Raw genomic sequence first — 17,839 nt, 5'->3', positions numbered from 1 at the left:
AAGCAACAATGCTGATTGCAGCTGGGTGGGGCACAACCCAGGGGTTTGTGTCTAAGCATCCCCCTGTGTAAGAAGCTGAGGAGAGGCTGGGAGCTGAAATTTCGGAACTCACAGAGTTGGTTCAGGTTCTGGAGCAGCTCTGCATTTCACAAATGTATGAGGCTATAAGAGGTGGGAGATGGTGGGGACTGAGGGTCATTCATGAAGTTGCTTTGGGGATAAAAAGAAAGCAGATTAATTTATTCTCTCAAATTGGAAAAAAAAAAACCACAAAAGAAACAAACAAAAAACACAAAACAACAACCCCCCCCCCAAAAAAAAACCACCAAAAAACTTCAAAATCAAAAAACCAACAAAACATGTCTCTCTCTCCTTTTTTTTTCTTTTTTTTTTAATAAAGAAGATTTTTTCCTCTTCCTTACGCTCAAAAGCCCAGCACATAGCTCTTGACTTCAGCTGTTTAGCTTGGCCATGTTTTTTGTCTCTGCTAAGGCTCTTCCAGCAGTCAGTAGAAAAACTACTGAAAAAGCCTTGGGTCCATCCCGCTGCCCTCCTCCAAGCTGGCCCTACATACAAAAGTGGAAAGCTGTTGGGGTTGCATGGTGACAGGCAGCAGTGCAAATGTTTGGAGAAGACAGGAATTATCAGATGGGAACTGGGTGAAGGCAGAGCGGGCACGTTTGGAGCTGAGAGGGAAGAAGGGGCGGAAATAGCTCAGTTCTTGTATTAACTGATAACATTGAGGGCATTAATCAGCGAGTGAAGCTCATCCCTTACGCTCTCCAGGGAGTGACAGATCGTCTGAGGGCTGTCCAGGAGTTCGATGCTGTGGGTGTAGGGCTCGTATTTCACCGAGAAGGGCCGCTTGATGTGCGCTGCATAGCTCCTGCAAGGGAAGGGTGCAGACAGCTGGGTACAAGAGGTGGATCCTGAGTCTCCCTCCTACCCACCACCAATTACCCAGGAAGATCACAACAGGTTAATGCCTCCTTTAGGCAGAGTTTCCAAGTTAGCACAAAAGCTCTGGTTTCCCACTTTTCCAGCTTCACAGGACTATAGCAGTAGTTGAAATCCCTTCTGTTCATCAAGGAAAATTATGAGTGTGCCAGTGAGTTTCTGTGGGCTGAACACATGTGCTTGTAGAAAACCAGAGGGTACACTGAAGTACCCTCTGACATGGCAATACCATGTCCATTGCCAGGCATCCTCTGCTTCAATTTCTTTTTCACAAAATGACAAGGAGATGTAATAGATAATTGCAGGGAAAGCCCATGGTATTATAGCATTATATTACTAAATCCTTTCTGACATTCATTTATTGACTAATCTCTACTTGGGGAGGGGGAAAATAGCTGTGTGCCATCTTAAGGATAGCTTTGACAGGCAAAGCCTCAGACCTGAGCTAGTGGATGAGAATAGCATCACCAGAGACTTGTGCTTGAGCAAAGCTGCACTACCATACAAAAAGCTAACTGCAGCCTAGATCCCAGTGATGAACTTGACTTCACCTGATATCTCTCATGAGCAAGACCTTGTTGGTACTTTTCTAATGGAGAATTATATGGTCAAGTGAAAGCAAGTCAAGGGTAAGGTTTCCCCAAAGTTGCCCACATTCGCTTCCAATGCTAAGATTTGTATACTTGACAAGGTAGGGTTTTTTAATTTTGGGGCTATGTAGATATGGAGCTGGGAGTTTATATTTAGGTACTCATGGCTACAATCTCATGCTGGAAAGGCCTGGGAAGATGAAGGGACAAACAGCAATAGCAACAGGCATGATCCTTGCCTCTGCAGAGGCTTCACCCTTTCGCTCCTGAATTGCTTAGCTTAGGCTACCCTCTTGTGGCTACCACAGGTCTGCTCTGCACAGGGCTCAGAGAAGCACAGCCCTTTCCCAGATGGAGGCAGATGTTCCTCTAGCTGGTACTTCGGGCTTAGTCTGGAATTGCAAGGGGTTGGGGGAAAACACAACAGATCAGAGCCAAGGGGCAACAAGGTCCAAGGTGCAGGCTAACGCTGGCAGGGAGCTGCCATTCTTGCAGAAAAACAGCAAAAATGTGCAAATGAAGGGGTTTCCTGCATACTTGCACTGTCCATCTCCTGAAAGATGTGGTTTATCTCAGTTCTACCAGGCAAGGTCCAGCTCACCTCTCTTCTTAATGCCATCAGCCACAACCATGACTGCTAATGGCTAGAAACTTGCCTTCCAACGTGTGATCACTTGACACGTTTTGAAGCATATAAATATGACATAGGTGCTTGGAAGGGCACTGGGGGAGTGTACCCTTTCTGAGAAAAGAGGCTTTTCTTGAGGGATAGCATTGATAGTCAGGTCCATGGTGGAAGCTGCCAGTAATGCAAAAGATACAGATGCTTTAATGTTTTCACCTCAGAGGGAAACATCTGTGTGGTCTCTGAGCTCTTTAAAGAGGATCGTTTACAGTCACAGTCAAGCTTGCAACAGTCAAGACCCTCTAGCCTAATCTTGGCTGTGTATGTGGTGTATATTTCCTTTTTAAATGCAAGGAAATGACTCATTAGGCAGCAGTTGGGTTTTTTTAAAGCAGCCTAGTGTGTGCTTGCTTTGGAGCAGCTGGACCCCAGGTTGTGTGAACAGTGCAAGTGAGGGCAATAAAAGCAGAAGTTAAAATATAGCAGTCCTCTTAATTTATATTAAATACTGCTCTTGAAGGAACTGCAAGGTCATGTGTATCATGTTTACCTCATCCTGTCTCTTACCTAAGCTAAGATAAAAATGGTATAGGCAAAGTTTTCCTCTGTCAATTGAATGTTAAAGGACTGAGCTTTTCTCCTGTAGGCAATTCTCAGTATGACCAAGAAAATGCTCTTTTAAAGAGATGACCATGGGTAGAGCTGACCTTTACCATCCTGTTCACAGTCCCATGGGATGGGGAAACACATTTACATGGGTGAGATGCTGTCTGGTGTTTGCTAACCCTAGGAGGCAAAAGTTCCTTTTTTCCCCCTGGATAAATCTATTCATGCCAAGCAAATCTTTTTTGTTTGTGTATGAGCTACTAATGATGCTTGGGTTTGGTTGTTTTTCTGAGTTTGTATTTTCTCCTGCCTGTTTAGGTCTTTTTCCTGGTTGAATAATAAATGGGTAAGTTGCACAGCAGCTGCTCAGAAAGACAACATCTTTCTGCATCCAAAATTCAGAGAATGCCACCATTTTGAACAGCTCTTCACCGTTTTCCTAAAACTTTCACCCACAGAGCAAACTTTTACGTGATGCAGAAGCCCATGTTTCAGAAGGACACATGCTGGCAAGATGCTCCTACGAAGGACAGCCAGTACCTGACCTATACCACTTGGCCCTTCTGCAGCAAGGTAGCAGAGGGGGTCCTGGTGGGTGGTTTGGGTCTCCAATTTCTGGACCACCAGCCCTCTGTTATGTTGTTGGCCTCCTCTGGCAAATGGAGATAGTCTGTAACTGCTGCCTGTGAGAACTAGGCAGACTAGCTAGATCTGTCCCTTCTCTTGCTCCTTCAATCTTATCCCCAAGAATGTCTTCCATTCCATCCCACTGCTCACATGCAAGACCTTGAGTCCAGCAGATTTTGTAGGGGCTCTTTGGACCCCATAGGAACTGGAGAATCACTTAACCTTTAAAGACCTGACAGGAGTTTCCAGAGTACTTCTGAGAACTTGAACTGAAAACATCCATACTGTCAACCCCTATCTCAATATATGATATTTTAATTTCCTTCTATTTGGGTCTCTCTCACTGCCCAGTCCTACCTCAATTTACTTTTGGCATCACTGAAGCTTTCAGACACAAAATAAACAGGCTGGTAGTTCTGGTCCTGGTAGGGCTGAACGGCAGCAGCATCAGGGTCAAAATCCCGCACCTCTGGTTCATCTGACAAGGAGTGCTATGAACACAGCAGAAAAGTGGCAGCATGAAACTAAGGGGATTGGAGGGCACATATGGGGTAAACAAAGGTGGAGAACAGATTGGGTAAAATCGCTGTAGAGGTGCTGAAACAGAAGGTGTTTTGCTCTATAGGTCTAGGGCAGAGAGGCAAATTATGCTGGGACTTACTATGAGCTCCCCGTAGGAAGACAGGAGCCCGGCTCCGTAGGCTTTGACTATTCCATTCTGTCTGCAGAGCCCAAACTCCACTGTAAACCAGTAAAGCTGTGAAAGGAAAAGGGAAAACTCCTGGAGGATACAGCTTGTCATCTTCATCTCCCTGTCACTTCTGAGCCCTTACATCATGGACAAGGTTTGCGGCTATTTAAAGGAACAGGTGCCTGACACTTTGTCCCCTCTCCATACTCTGCACCCTTTGCTGTCAGATAAAAGTGCTAAACTAAGTTGCTGCTACACCAGGACAGATGGAGTCTGCATCCCTGGGCTTGTCCCCTGTGCATCCAGCTGCTGTGTGATGCTGCTTTTTGGTGCCCTTGGAGTAGAATAGGTCACCTTGCTGAGGGAGAGCCAAAGGAAGTGGATGTCATTTAATCCCATCCCAAAGAGTTCCAGCAATGCTGCTGTTAGAAATATGATGCTTGGTGATACTACTGGTGCCCGAGAAAATTGGGTTAATGTGCAAGCAAGCTCTGCTGTTAAACTGATCTCTACTCTGCAAAGACATCGTGAAAAGAGCAGGGTTGGGGCAGCTCAGGTGGGGGCTCTGAGCCTGCAAATCTTGGAGCATCAGGCCGAACCTGTCCCCTTGATACCACAGAAGTGCTGCTGGAGGGTTTGGGCCGCCATCCAGCAAAGATGTAAACTTACTGTTGCTAGTTTCTCAATTTCTTCATCAGTTGCTCCCAGAGATGCCAGCCCAATGTCCTAGGAAAAGAAGGGAAGGCGTAGATTTGGTCTGCAGGCCTTACACATTTATTTCTCTGTTTTATTGCTTTGAGATAACAGATATTGCTGTCCTGCTGTGCTGCGCATCTGATGGGACTTCATTGTATTCAGACTAAAAATGCTTTACTGCAGAGTTAGTATTAGAGTTCTCAGTCCATCACTGGAACATCATGTCCAATAAGAACAAGAAGGGTTTGGGTGGTGACACTGGGGTTTGGGATCCCACCTTGTGCCCTGCTCTCTCAGGGGTGAGAAAGCAGATGGCCACCTTACCTGAGAGAACTGGGCAAATGTCTTGTCAGCCAGCATCGGGACGTGCCCCAGCAGCTCGTGACAGCAATCCCTGCCGATGTGAGGGCGGAAAGGAGGAAAACACAGTCAGCAGCCGACAGAGTGTGTCCAATGGGGAGAAAGGGTAATTGCTGGCCAGGTGAGAGATGCAGGAGGGGGAGGCCATGGGGGCCAGGCAATACTCACGGCTCAGGGGAGTGCATGGGCGAGGACGCGTGGCGGATGTACTGCGTGCACTGGAAGACGCGGAAGGCCAGGCTGGCGAGGAAGTCCCGTGCCGACAACAAGCCAGCCACTGGCCGGAGCTGGAAGCCAGTCCTCTCTGAAACAGCACATAGCATCTCTGTGAGGAGCATGGCCCATGGACTGTGCTGATGTCCTGTGTTCCCAGCACTGGAAACTAAAGGGCTTCTTTAGTTGCTCAGTGGGATCATTTGACTATGAGCTTGACCTTCATCTGCAGCCCACTGTGTTTAGCTGCAATCTCCACCACTTGGGCTCTACCTCTGTCCTCTGTGGGCAATGCACAAACCACCAGCTCTCCTCCAAAATCTCAGCTCACACTCTCCTCCTTTGGGTTCAGGCTGTCATGTGTAGCTGCCACCACCATGCTGGAGTCCTGGCACACTCTGAACCTGGGTCCCTCAGGCTCATACCCACCTTTCAGGAAGCGGGAAACCTCCTCCAGCTGAGGGATGTTGTTCTCATTGTAGCCACAGAATTTCTCCAGTAGACTGAAAGCTTCAAGGTACTCCTTGCAGGCATGGGTAGGGTACAAGCTCTTCAGGGTGCTGTACACCTCCTTCCTTCAGGACAAGAGGTGGCATTCATTCAGTGGCTTGATGTGTCTAGTCCTCTCCTGTCATAGTGTTATGCACTACCAGGGACCCGGGCCTCTAGGCTCCTTGTCCTTTTGCCTTTCTCCACCACTAAGTCTATATCTCTGTACATTGATAGAGGTATGTAAACATACAGACACACATTCAAACAAGCCTGCAAAGGCAGCAGCTGTATCTGCACAGACCTATTTCTGACTTGAAGGTCAGGAAATTGTATAAAAAGTATTAACTGGAATTAAAATATTCTCAGTAGGTAAACTTCTGAAGTTGCACTGTGAAGACAGTCAATAGAACCAGGAGATGACCTTGTTGAGAAGCCTGTGTACTCAGCTCATATGAGTTGGCCTTGTTTTCAGAGACACTCCTGCAGCAACACTCCTGGAAAAAATCATCCTCAAAGGAATTCTTTTCCTAAGTGAGGCCAGGGAGGTACCACACAGATATTCACCACTGGCCTCTTCTTTCTGCACTATGATAACTGCTCTTTGTTTGGAGGCTGCTACTAAGTCAGGACTCTTAGAGAAGTGGGACTCTAAATTATCTACCTTGCTCTCTGTGGAGGCTCCTTTGGAGGCTCCTGGGGCTGCAGTGTGAAAGGACTGTTGATGCAGCCCCCAGAAAGGAGGAGATGGAGCATCACTGTTTTGGAGGTAGCTTGCTCTCCTGGATGTGGCCCTACCATAAAATGCCATGCAATGTGTTACCGGCTTTTATAACAAGATATTAAGTAGGACACTTGCGTTCCTGATACATTTTTCAAGAGGTCACACCCTGACCGTTTGGGGTTTGATTTCCACCTTCTAGTGGTGAAGCCAATAAATATCCCTGATCAAATCAGTACTCACCAGGTAGCGATCTCCTCCGCTGTGTACTCCACGTGAGGGATTGGGTCCCCACTGCAAGGCAAATGCACCATTACTGAGCAGAGCACATGCCAGGCTCCTCTTCCCTTTGAGAAGGAAGCACTTTGGAGAAGCTCTGCATGATGTTCATCAATCTTCTTTAAGCCAAACAAGAGGGTGACAGGAAAGACAAAGCCTTAGTACTGGGTCATTTGTACAGGTGCAACAAGTACATAGACATGAAGAAAAGAGTTAGTCTAGTCAGATTATAAATGATCAAGGGATGAGCAAGGGTTTAGTAGGAACAACATCTACCAGAAAAAAAAAAAAACAACTTTATGTGAAAATAAATTCATTTCATGTGCCTGAAGTTCAGGGAGCTGGTGGCTCTGAGAATGAACCACCAGCTGGAAAATAAAATGAGTTAAGAAGGAAAAATAAATGCATTTGAACTGCAGAAAAATATATTGTCAGTAATATTAGGGATGGCAAGAATGGAAAATCTTAACGTTGATGTAAGTGGGCACTAAAGAAGACTGACAATTTTGCTTTTTCTCATCATAGTTAGCAATTGTATTTCCTGAGTCTTTCTATTCTCTATTTGAACAAGTGAGGTATTCATATATTACAGTGTAAAAGCATAGTTCCTTTTCCATTAACAGCCTGAAGAGACACTACACAGTGGCTCATAAATACTAACCTGCAGGTGAGATGTAAGAGAAGACATTGCAAATTGGTGCATCATCTTAGGACAGTGTTTATTCCTGCATCATTTGTTGGCACAGTGACTTTCTGTGCACCTAGTATTCATACAGTATAAAAACTTCAGTGTCCATATTCTGGGCTTCAAATCAGCAAAGAACATGAAACCTAAGAGCAGAAAACTGTGCTGGCATCTCACCAATTGCAGAGGTAGCTGAAGAAGGTGATCCATATAATTTCTGTAGTCTGCTTTCAGCACAGCTCACTACAGTGAGCACAGCTCATCTGTACCTGAAGTCCTGCTCAGAGAGAATGCTACTGTGAAAGGCAGTGTCACTGAATAGGATCTAGGGAATATTTTACAAACCTAACTGAATATTAGATCTCTGTTTGATGTTGTAGTGAACAGACTGAGTCCTATCACTGCATATATCAGAAGTATTAAGTAGGAATAGTCTTAAATCTATGTAAGACAATGTTGAAAATGTTACTGGAATCTGTTTAATTTATCAGACAGAGTTTGGAGGTGAACCATTTCGTCTATAAATACCCTCATAGCAAAAAAAAATAAAATCTCCTATAGCAGTGTTTTATCTAGCAGATGAAAGGCATGTAAAAGAGTAAAAGCTAAAGCTATCAAAGCACAGTTTAGAAAGAAAACACACATTTTTTCACATTGTTCATTGGAACAATGGTTCCAATGAAGCATTGGAACAAATTTTCTGAGCATGTGATAGCTTTTCCAGTAGTTGAAACACTGAAGTCAAAACTAGGTGCCATTCTAACAGAGATCCTACATTTCAAAATTAAGTTTGAGATCTGATGGATATAGCTTTTTTATGGAGGAAGTTTCTTCTTATTATATCTGTATCGATGTATGAATTAATGAAAAGAGATATTTTTTAATTAAGATGAGATTGGAATGAATAGAGGGGAGAGAGACACAAAATGAGCTGGAAAGGCTGAATGGGGAGACAAAACATGAAAGAAGTGTCAAAAATGTAGTACAATGACTTCCCAACAGGTTTATTGGCATGTCGTTATCCCTTCATGAATGTTAGGAAAGAGACTTACTGCTTATAGTGAAAAGCAATCTCTGCTATTGATTTCCTTCTCTGGCGATATACTTGGTCAGAGTAGCCCTGTGACAGCAAATAGGAACAGAGATAGGATTTTTAATCAGTTACTAAAATTTCTCATGCAAGAAAGATCATCACTGGCTGGAGAAACTTCTCTCAAGGTGTCATTGTCTCTGTAGTTGACTGATCAGCTGCACTAATAGGTGTTCTACAACTCCCTGCTTCTGTGGGACAAGTCAGGAGTTCAGTATGAGGGTGTGCCCATAGAGACTAACTCACCGGGTGATCCAGATCCAAGTCAGGGTCAAACTTGGTGACCAAATGATGGCACTTGTCCAATTCACAGATTTTTCTGGGAAACCAGTGAACTGTGGGGAGAGAGAAAGTGACAATCTGTCTGTGGAAGTAAAGGTGGAGCATTCCCTAGTAAGAAGGGTTTGTGAGGCTAAGATACATCTGATCTCGTGTGCCAAATGCACATACACAACAAACAGCACATGGTACAGCTGTGCCTTCTGGGCAGTAATTCCACAATCTAAATGGTCTTTGTTCCAGAGTCATGTCTAATGTCATGATCTGCATCTCATAACTTCCCATCTCTCAGCAGAGTATTTTGTGACAAAAATAAAGAAGGAGATGAAAATTGGATTTTACTGAAAGATTCTAGACTTCACATTACACTGGAGTAGGGATGGAGAGCTCATTAGGGGAGGTGTGAACAAGCAAGAAATTCAATCTCCTATTTCTATTTTTTTATCTATTACCAGAAGAATGGGCTATGAACAATGGAGTCTGTTGAGAAATGGACAAGGAGGGAAGTGGCTTTCAGGATTCAGGTGTCCCAGAGGCAGTCTTTTCTGGTTTACTGAAATTTAGCATACAGTAGCCCTTTCCGTTTAGTGGGAATAACAAAATCTTCACCCTTTTTCAACAGGGAGAGCTCAGCCTCTCCTCACAAGTGAAACAGTTTGTAAGTTCCTTACATTTGTCTTCCTTAGTGGTCCTCACATCTTCTGCTACCCTCTTGATGGAGCTAATGAAAGTGTTGAGGTCAGAGCTGTGGACTTCACAGCGCACAAAGTATTCCAGTTCAGCAGTTCCTTCACGGGGCTTTCGGCTAAGCCTGGTCTCCAGGTGGTGAATTTTAGCTTCAAATGTCTTTTGGGACATGGAAAGAAAGAAGAAAACCATGAAGCAACACTTGAGACACCTCCTGCAGCTACCCAAAGATGTCCATATGGATACATAGAATCGGAATGGTTTGAGTTGGAAGGAACCTTAAAGATCAACTAGTTGCAAACCCCCTGTCGTGGGCAGGGGCAGCTTTCACTAGACCAGGTTACTCAGAGCTCCATCCAACTTGACCTTTAACACTCCCAGGGATGGGGCATCCACAACTCCTCCAGGCAACCTGTTCCAGTGCCTCACCATGCTTACAGTAATTTTTCCCCCTAATATCCAACCTAAACCTACTCTCTTTAAGTTTGAAGACATTCATTCTTGTCCTGATACTACATATTCTTTTAAATAGTTCCCATCCATCTTTCTTGTAGATCCCCTTCAGATACTGGAAGGTTGCAATTAGGTCACGTCAAAATCTTCTCTTTTCCAGGCTTAACAATCCCAGTCTGGGATGAATTTCCTCTTGTCGTTTAGTTCGTGCCCCCTCTGTACCTCCAGTATAAATGCACTTACCCATTAATTCCAGTTTTTCCTTCTGCACAGGCAGCCACTTGGGCTGGTTATAGGTATCGACAGAAGACTTCCACAATGGCAAAGAAGACCACATCAAGCGAGAAAGTTGATGTGGCAAAGTGCCACTTCTCACGGCCCCCTTTCCTTCCATCTCCCACCCAAGACCAAGGTGGCGTTTGGAGGGGTGTGGTGGGGGGCGAAGGGGCTGCCCGGGCGCGGCCGGCGGCGCGGCGCTGGCCGTGGTGCTGAACGGCGGGGATGGCATGACCCGCCCTCAGCAGCTTCGGTTTGGGCTCACTATCAGAACTGATGTCCTTTGGGCTCGTTATTCCTCCATGGAATAAGAGCGAGACAAAATGGAGTCTACAGTCTTTCAAAGGGCCTTGGTAGATTTGTGGATATTTTCTTTAGCTCAGTGAAAACTGGCAGTACAAGCCCAAGTCCCTGGGCAATGACCCAACCTTTCCAAAGTCCCTGGAAGACCTTTGATAGAGGAAGGGACATGATCTCTTTTGTTAATCAGAGGCAAAAAGATGAGAAGGAACAGATGCAATGCCACAGGTAAATTAAATTTAGGACTGTGTTTTTTAATGTACCTACCAACCTCACTATTACATTGTCCCCTCAACAATCAATACCTTTGCATTAATCTGACAGCTATGATTGCATTACCTATGCTTTAGCTGCATGTAACACATAGAGAAGAGTGAAACCAGGTTCCCTGAAGCCTGGCTCATGATGAGGCAAATGTCATTATGCCTGTCTGCTTTCATGTCTTGTACCTGCATTGCCAGAGGGATCTGGAAAATGAATCTTCCTCTGTTGGGGCTTGACATGCTTGTCTTTTTATTATATCTAAAGCTCTCTCTGTGACAAGCTCAAAGAGCTTTTTTGCTCCAGGATGAAATAAACAATATTTGAACAAAAGCTGCCCCAGCTTCTCTCTTGATGTTTTGAAATTATTTAAACTACAGAGCTTAAATGCAGAGTAACATAAAATCTACCAAATACAAGAGCCCACACATCTGTTTCATACCCACTGAGCAGCCTGTTGAACGTTACACCGATAGATTTTTCATGCTTTATCTGGTATCTGTGCACTTCTGGGAAGGAGACCCCAGTCATGGCAGCACCAAGAATTTTGTCTGTTAAGTTTTTCATAGAGATTCTTTCAGTCTTGAGACAAGAACCATATGTTTCCCAGAAAACAGCTTTTCTTGCAACATTCTTAGAGGCGATGCAAGACATTTTGTAATTGCTGAAGAACTTAAACATTTTTTCATAAGAGTATCAGAGATAATACTACATGGGTAATGAATAACTAGAATGCCCTACAATTTCAGGTAAATGTCCCCCAAAGGATAGGTATACTTTTTGTAGGTTAACAGATGCTAAGTAGTGGGTTTACTGTACAGTGCATAAAGCCCTGAACAACCTGTTGTGACCAGATCTGCTCTGAGCAGGAGGTTGGACTAGAGACCTCCAGAGGCCCCTTGCAAGCCACATAACAGATTATCAGGAACAAATTGTCCTCTCCCATCACCGCTAAGTCAGTGAAATTAAATTACCATAGATAAAGCACATCTCAGAACCTCAGTTTGCAAAACACTTTTGAATCATTTTGGATGAAAATGTACTACATATATGCAAGCTTTGATTACTGTTTAAATAGATACCAACTATTTCCAATGGAAAGAACATCAGCCTTTCTATTCATGGTAACGAGATTCTGTATAATGCAACAATATATTGCTGGCTAGGGGGAAAAACCTCAGTTAGCAGTTTGCCTTGGTATTAAAGGCATATACAGGATGTATCTCAGGGGGGAGCAATCAAACACAACCTTTAACATGTGAATCAAATCAATCCTTGAAGTAGTGAGGAAATTTTGAAATCAAGATACCAGTTTTACAACCAGGGTGAAGTAGTTCCTGTAACTATTTGGCCAAAGACCAGTGTGTTAATGCCATTCAGAGACTGTTAAAGCCTTAACCCACAAGGAAGGTGAGTTTGGTCTGTAGGCAGGCAAGGTGCACAGCTTGCTTTGAATGTGGAATTAGAGCCCTTCACACTAAGTTGAAGTGCTGAACAGTGGAGAGAGTTGTCAGAATATGCTATAAGGCACAAGGGTGTGGACTGGAAGTGTGAACCTGCGTGGTTGGATCCAATAATTAAGCAAAATTAAGCCCAGAGTTTAACAGCACTGCAAGACAGAGGTATGCCTCATTCTTAGTGATGGTAAGTGAGGGCACACTGGGGTATGAGCAAAGTGTAACTGTGGGGACATCAGACTGATCATTTGCAGTAGGCAGACCTAGTCTAATTCTTCTTTATTAGGCTCAAGAGATATTTCTCACAGAACAGTCATGAAACCTGAAGTGTATTCCTTGACTACCATACACCAGGTGAGGTACTCACCTCAAATACTTTAAGTACACGGGACAGTGGTGAAGTCTTGGCTCCCTTGAGCATGAAGAAGAGATTCAGCATGGCTCTCCCATCCTTCTCCTCAAATACAATGGTCTCTGTAGACTCTGCAGCATCAGTAGCTGCAGCTGCAGCTTCTCTTTCCTTCCTGGCATCTTCAATGAGGCTTTGACGTCTTCCAATGAACCGTGGAGACTGAAGGCAGAACAGAAGAGGAGATCAGAGACATTCCCAGTAGCTGGATCAGATATGACTAATACATCTCAGCAGAGGAAGCAGGGAAAAGTTGTATCGACTTGCCTGACTTTGTAGAGGAAGATTTGGTGATGAGGACTGAGATTTCAGAACTGAACTTTCAGAAATGTGCAGCTTTTGGAAAAGATCTGTGTAAAATATCTTTTTAGCATGACTGGAGAGTAGGCTTCTCCCCTCACCTCCCTTAGCAACAGTTTTCAATATCCTTCAAAAATCAAAAATCATAAACAATCTTACATAGCTTTCAGGTGCCTGATGAACTCAAGTGGAGAGGCATTAGACAAACATGAAGTCATCTGTGAAAAGATACTTTGTGAGGGACAGCTGAAGCCCACAGCTGTGTCCTGGTCAGGAAACATGAATTGTTTGCAGGTGTATTAGCAGGGCAGCTTAACTAAACCGCTCCCAGGATCCAATGTGACATTTTCTTTTGATATTAAGTGGATGCTTGCCCACTGAAGTGTAATTGGAACCACATCCATATACTCCAGAAAATAAATTCCTCCCAGTCATCTATAGATTTGTTTTGTCCAAACAAACTCCTGCAGATTTCTGTTATTTGGATTTGAACCTAAAATGCTGCAACTCTGTGCCTGAAGTCATGTTAGGTCACTCGTTTATATTTATAGTGAACTGCACACTATTTCAATCACCACTATTTCTTTCGTTATACAAATAGCTCATATACCAACTTATTTGTTCTTTATCTTTTTACAACCAGTTTTCCACTTAGAGGCAGCTCAGCTGGTTCCAATTTTCTGTGTTCAATACACAAACCAGATGACAACCCCCCAGAACTTGCTAAAAGAAACCTGGATAAGCACTGAAGAAGGACCAGAGTGGGACTGGCTGCAGTTTTCCTTCTGGTCACATTGAAAATATTCTGAAAGGATAGAGATGCCAACCAAGCAGTGCTTTCCCTACCTTGTGAAAATTTAGAGAGCGTTTTCCTTTTAAAAAGATAGCCTGATTGACTACTAAGCTCATTTTCTCTCTGATTTTCAAAGTCCGCTATCAGTAAGTAATGGTTCCTGTAAAAATCCTCTTGGATGCTTTAGCAGTGTAAAGCCAACATTTTAAATGCAACCTCAAAACTGCAGCACATCGAGGCACCAGCTGCTGCATTTCTATCTGGTCCTTTTTTAGTAAAGATACCCCTCTGAAATTATGTTTACTGATCCACCCTTTATTCCTCATGGTACAGAAAATCACCTTCTAACAAATAAGCATAGATTGCTGCTTGTCTAAATTGGTGGTATTCATGCCCAAAGAGAGCAGACATCTAACAAGTAACCTCAGCCATAACTTTTAAAACCTTGTGAGCATGTGCTCAGCTTTAAGCAAGTGTTTTGCAACACTACAGTGTTTAAAGCTAAGTCAGTATTTACTTTAAAGTGCCTGCAATAAGCAGGGCAAACAGCCCTGTGCCAGACACGGAAAATGGAAAATTGTCTCCACAGCGACCCCAAGCCAGGCAGTGACGATACCTAAGGATGCTTTGTCACACTGTGCCCTGAGGCACAGGATTTTACTTATGGGGTGGAGAAGAGGAGAGGAGGGAAATTATAACCCCATATTTAGGCTGCAAATCAGGTTGAAATCCAACTTGGAGGAGTTTAAAAGGCGAGGCTGGAAAGCTGCGCCATGAGAGGGAGCCTCAACCACTCAGACACATGTGCTGAGACTGGGTGGCCCCAGGCAGGCTGGACTGGGGGACTTCAGTCCCTGTATAGGAGTCCTGTAAGTTCCTTAGCTCCATGGTATTTTAGGTGGTAAACAAAACCAAAAAAAACCAAAAAAATGCAAACAAACAAAACCCCAAACAAATAAAAAAAAACACTGGTAAAAGGCTGATTTCTGAATTTTGCTTGGAAGAAGAGGGTTGGAAGGGATCTGACTACCTGCTGCCTCCTCTGCCAGGTGGAAGCTGCCTAGCTGCACGCTCCCCATCTCATCTTTCTCTCCTCTGCCCCTCACATTTATGCTCATTGGGGTATTACCTTCTTTTGCTGGAAATTAGGAATGTGGCGTGTATAATAGCCGAACTGATCTTATGATAAATGTCTTCCTTTCTTCTGAAGGTGCCTTTGTATGGTATTTCCAAATTGCCTTGCAGACTAGCTCCCTGAGTGCATATCTGGCTACAGTGAGAACTGTAATTTGATTTTGCAAAGCATTTATTTGCCTAACCAGGGCCCGAGTCTGATATGGTCATTCACTTCTTTTGAAGGGTTAGTCTGTGCCTCTTATGAAGGGTTTGTTCGTTTTTCCATCTTTGAATTTACTGAAGCTCAGAGTGCCCAGCCTGAGTAATTAAAACACTGTGTTCAAAGTCACTTTGCTTTGGTTTTTGTCCCCTGGCTCATTATTTGCAGCAAGCAGGAAGGATTGTAAAGACTGTTTCCCTCTTGTCAACACGGGGACAGTAACATCCTACCCCTGCTTCCCTGGGCACTCTTTCATGCTGGTTTGGCTCCAATGGCTGTCTCCTGCCTGCCTCTGTTTGTGGGCTCTGTAACCAAACCCAGCTCCAGCTCCAGTCCCAAGGTCTCTATTAGCAGCAGAAAAACTTGATATATAACAAAAGATTTTTCCACGGTGTGTGTTTGATATTTGGCTGGCTCAGCTGACACATAAAATAGCTGCTGCTGTGGACGAGTTCTGGGATTGCAAAGGTCTGTTTCCACCTCCCCCCCCACCCCCCATTTTGCAGTTTCCCCTGGAGCACAGTGGTGGTCCCTTGGGGAAAATGGCAAGGGAACCCCTCAGACCTGCTGGAGATGGTGTGATGGTGGGCCAGGGCTGTGTGGCTGATATCCATTGTCCCACTGAAAACACGAGAGCTAGGAACGTACGATGTCACATGCAAATGCAGAGTCATGCTTCTTGCCTGGTGGAAGCCAGCAAAATAAGTGACAGGGTTGTGGAAATCTGTGCTAGGTGAGAGCAAAGGGAAAAGTTTTTCATGCATCCCACTCTCAAAATAATCCTCACATGTTAAAGTTTTAGTTTTAATTTGGGGTTTATTTTCTGAACATTTCCATTCAAAGAAGGGACACAAACACAGGCTGAAGTTTTATGTACCCTCCAGGCTGGAGGAGCTGCTCACCCCAAGCAGGTTGCCACACTCCTGTCAGCCCATCTGTTGAACCTGAATTCCTCTGGCACCTCTGTTCAGGAGCCCATTTCCCATAAAACACGGAGCAGCACCCCAGAGGGCATAATAACCGAATGCTCTTCCCTTTTCCAGATGAGCATTTCAACAAGCATCTCAAATACTGATTTTACAGGCTGCTTGAAAAATACCAGGTTTTCAAGAACCACTTATGTGTTTATTATTTTGTCGGAATGAAAATGACTGTTAGCAGGAAGCCTTCCCTGATTTCCATTTATTAGAGAAGGCAACTTTATGTCCTTGTTTCCTAAATGTTTAACTTCCTTCCCAGCAAACTCCACTCTCCAAAATACTTGTCTGTCAAGGTAGTGGCTGATTTTAGCAAGGCAGAGCATTGCACAGGGTTAAGAGAAGGGTGGACGAAAAAGGTAGCAAGCATAGGGGAAGGAACTGGGGAGCTCTCTAACTGACCTGCTGGAGTCATGCTGCAGATACCTGCCAAACACACCTGCTATCTAACACATCTCTATTCCTGAGTTTTCTCTTGCCCAGCATCCCCAGGGGCTCCCCTCCTGGTGATCCTATTGCCACTGGCTGCTCTGGCTCCCTCAGCATCACCTGTAGCCTGCACACAACTCAGATCCACAAGAATGTCCCATGCTGGGGGTCTTCAGGTTTGTCCTGCCTGCCAAGGCTTTGGGCTTAGGAGGTGAAATGTCCCTATCCCTACAGCCAGTCCAATGGGTTGGCCAGGTTTGGCTTTTTAAAGGTGCTTGAGAGCTCACTGGTAAGTTTTCCTCTCCTTTCCCTGACAGATTCAGATTTGGTGTGAGCAGAAGCATTCCCCAGGCTAACCATAGGGCTGAGACCACATCAGGGAAGACTGGGAACAGAAATGGGGAAAGGATGTTCTGGGAGATAAACTATGGACACAGAAGCAGTGAACAAACTAGTTAAACTGCCTGTGCCTTGTGTGCTGTCTAAAACAAGAGCCCACTTTTTTATTATGCTAAAACAGGTGACATCTCTGATGAAACTAGGAGATCATTAAGATTTTCAAATTGCCTTTCACACTCGGGATTCCTTGCTATTCTTGCCTTAGGTCTGTGGGTTATTCACCTTACTTTTGGCTGAGATGGTGGGGGTTGCATTAGTTCAAGTTTTCACCCCCCTAAATGTTTGCATTTCACATGTACCAATACGTAGAGAGAACCACTTGAGTAATTTTCCTTTGCCAGCCAAGAACCAGGAGGTGCCCGTGTCAGCGAACTCCCACAAAGGCAATGTTGGTCCATCTATTCCTGCCTCTCTCTGCCTACAGCTATGGGAGAGGTTGTGGTTTTTGAAGGGGGAGAGAAAGAAGTGGGGTAGAGTTGTCTTACCATGATGGCCTCAGCTTGCTTGGAGTCCAGCTCCGACACCGCCCTGCGGAAGCCTTTGGCTGCAGAGGTGGAGATGTTCGGGGTTGGCATCTTTGCTCTTCCACAAGCTCTGCTGTCTGCTTTCCAGCTCCTTGCCAGCTTTTTATAGGGCAGGGCTGACGTCAAAGACTCTTTCAAATCTTCTCTTCCCCTGCCACCTCCCCATCACCACCTCCCTCCTTTCTCCCCCTCGGGCTGAGAGGAGGAGGGGATGCAAAGGAGAGAAACGTGTCTGTCCCATTAAATCTAATCGCTACAAAGATTGCAGACACCCTGCCTTCACAGACCAGACAACCCCCCACCTGTTTGCCTGCATCCAAAAGATTTCTA

General features: G+C 44.6%; 1 protein-coding gene across 2 annotated transcripts; it reads right to left on the bottom strand.

The window, feature by feature from the left end:
- Positions 1–352: 352 nt before the first annotated feature.
- TH (tyrosine hydroxylase) lies at positions 353–17,595 on the bottom strand. 2 transcript variants are annotated; one of them, XM_027651270.1, is made up of 13 exons: positions 17,471–17,595; positions 12,710–12,913; positions 9,580–9,754; positions 8,876–8,964; positions 8,592–8,659; positions 6,819–6,869; positions 5,795–5,940; positions 5,321–5,456; positions 5,117–5,186; positions 4,766–4,822; positions 4,067–4,162; positions 3,763–3,896; positions 353–886 (listed from the first exon to the last, which is right to left on the bottom strand). In XM_027651270.1, the coding sequence occupies exons 1-13, from the start codon at positions 17,558–17,560 to the stop codon at positions 727–729; spliced, it is 1,476 nt and encodes a 491-aa protein (XP_027507071.1). In that variant the 5' UTR covers positions 17,561–17,595; the 3' UTR covers positions 353–726. The 2 variants fall into 2 exon arrangements, with proteins under 2 accessions (XP_027507071.1, XP_027507072.1); XM_027651271.1 differs by lacking the exon at positions 3,763–3,896.
- Positions 17,596–17,839: the final 244 nt, after the last annotated feature.

Source organism: Corapipo altera, unplaced genomic scaffold (genome assembly GCF_003945725.1).
Source record: "Corapipo altera isolate COAL_440 unplaced genomic scaffold, ASM394572v1 78, whole genome shotgun sequence".
Classification (NCBI taxonomy): domain Eukaryota; kingdom Metazoa; phylum Chordata; class Aves; order Passeriformes; family Pipridae; genus Corapipo; species Corapipo altera.
Note: the sequence above shows the minus strand (reverse complement) of the source record. Positions and strands in the feature narration are given on the sequence as shown.

Bases quoted from the DNA above. Each gene is read 5' to 3' on its own strand.
- TH (XM_027651270.1), bottom strand. From the start codon at position 17,560: ATGCCAACCCCGAACATCTCCACCTCTGCAGCCAAAGGCTTCCGCAGG. The intron at 4,823-5,116 runs GTAAGGTGGCCA...TTCTTTTCCTAG, and splicing joins CATTTGCCCAGTTCTCTCAG to GACATTGGGCTGGCATCTCT. The intron at 3,897-4,066 runs GTAAGTCCCAGC...CTGTGTTCATAG, and splicing joins CTTCCTACGGGGAGCTCATA to CACTCCTTGTCAGATGAACC.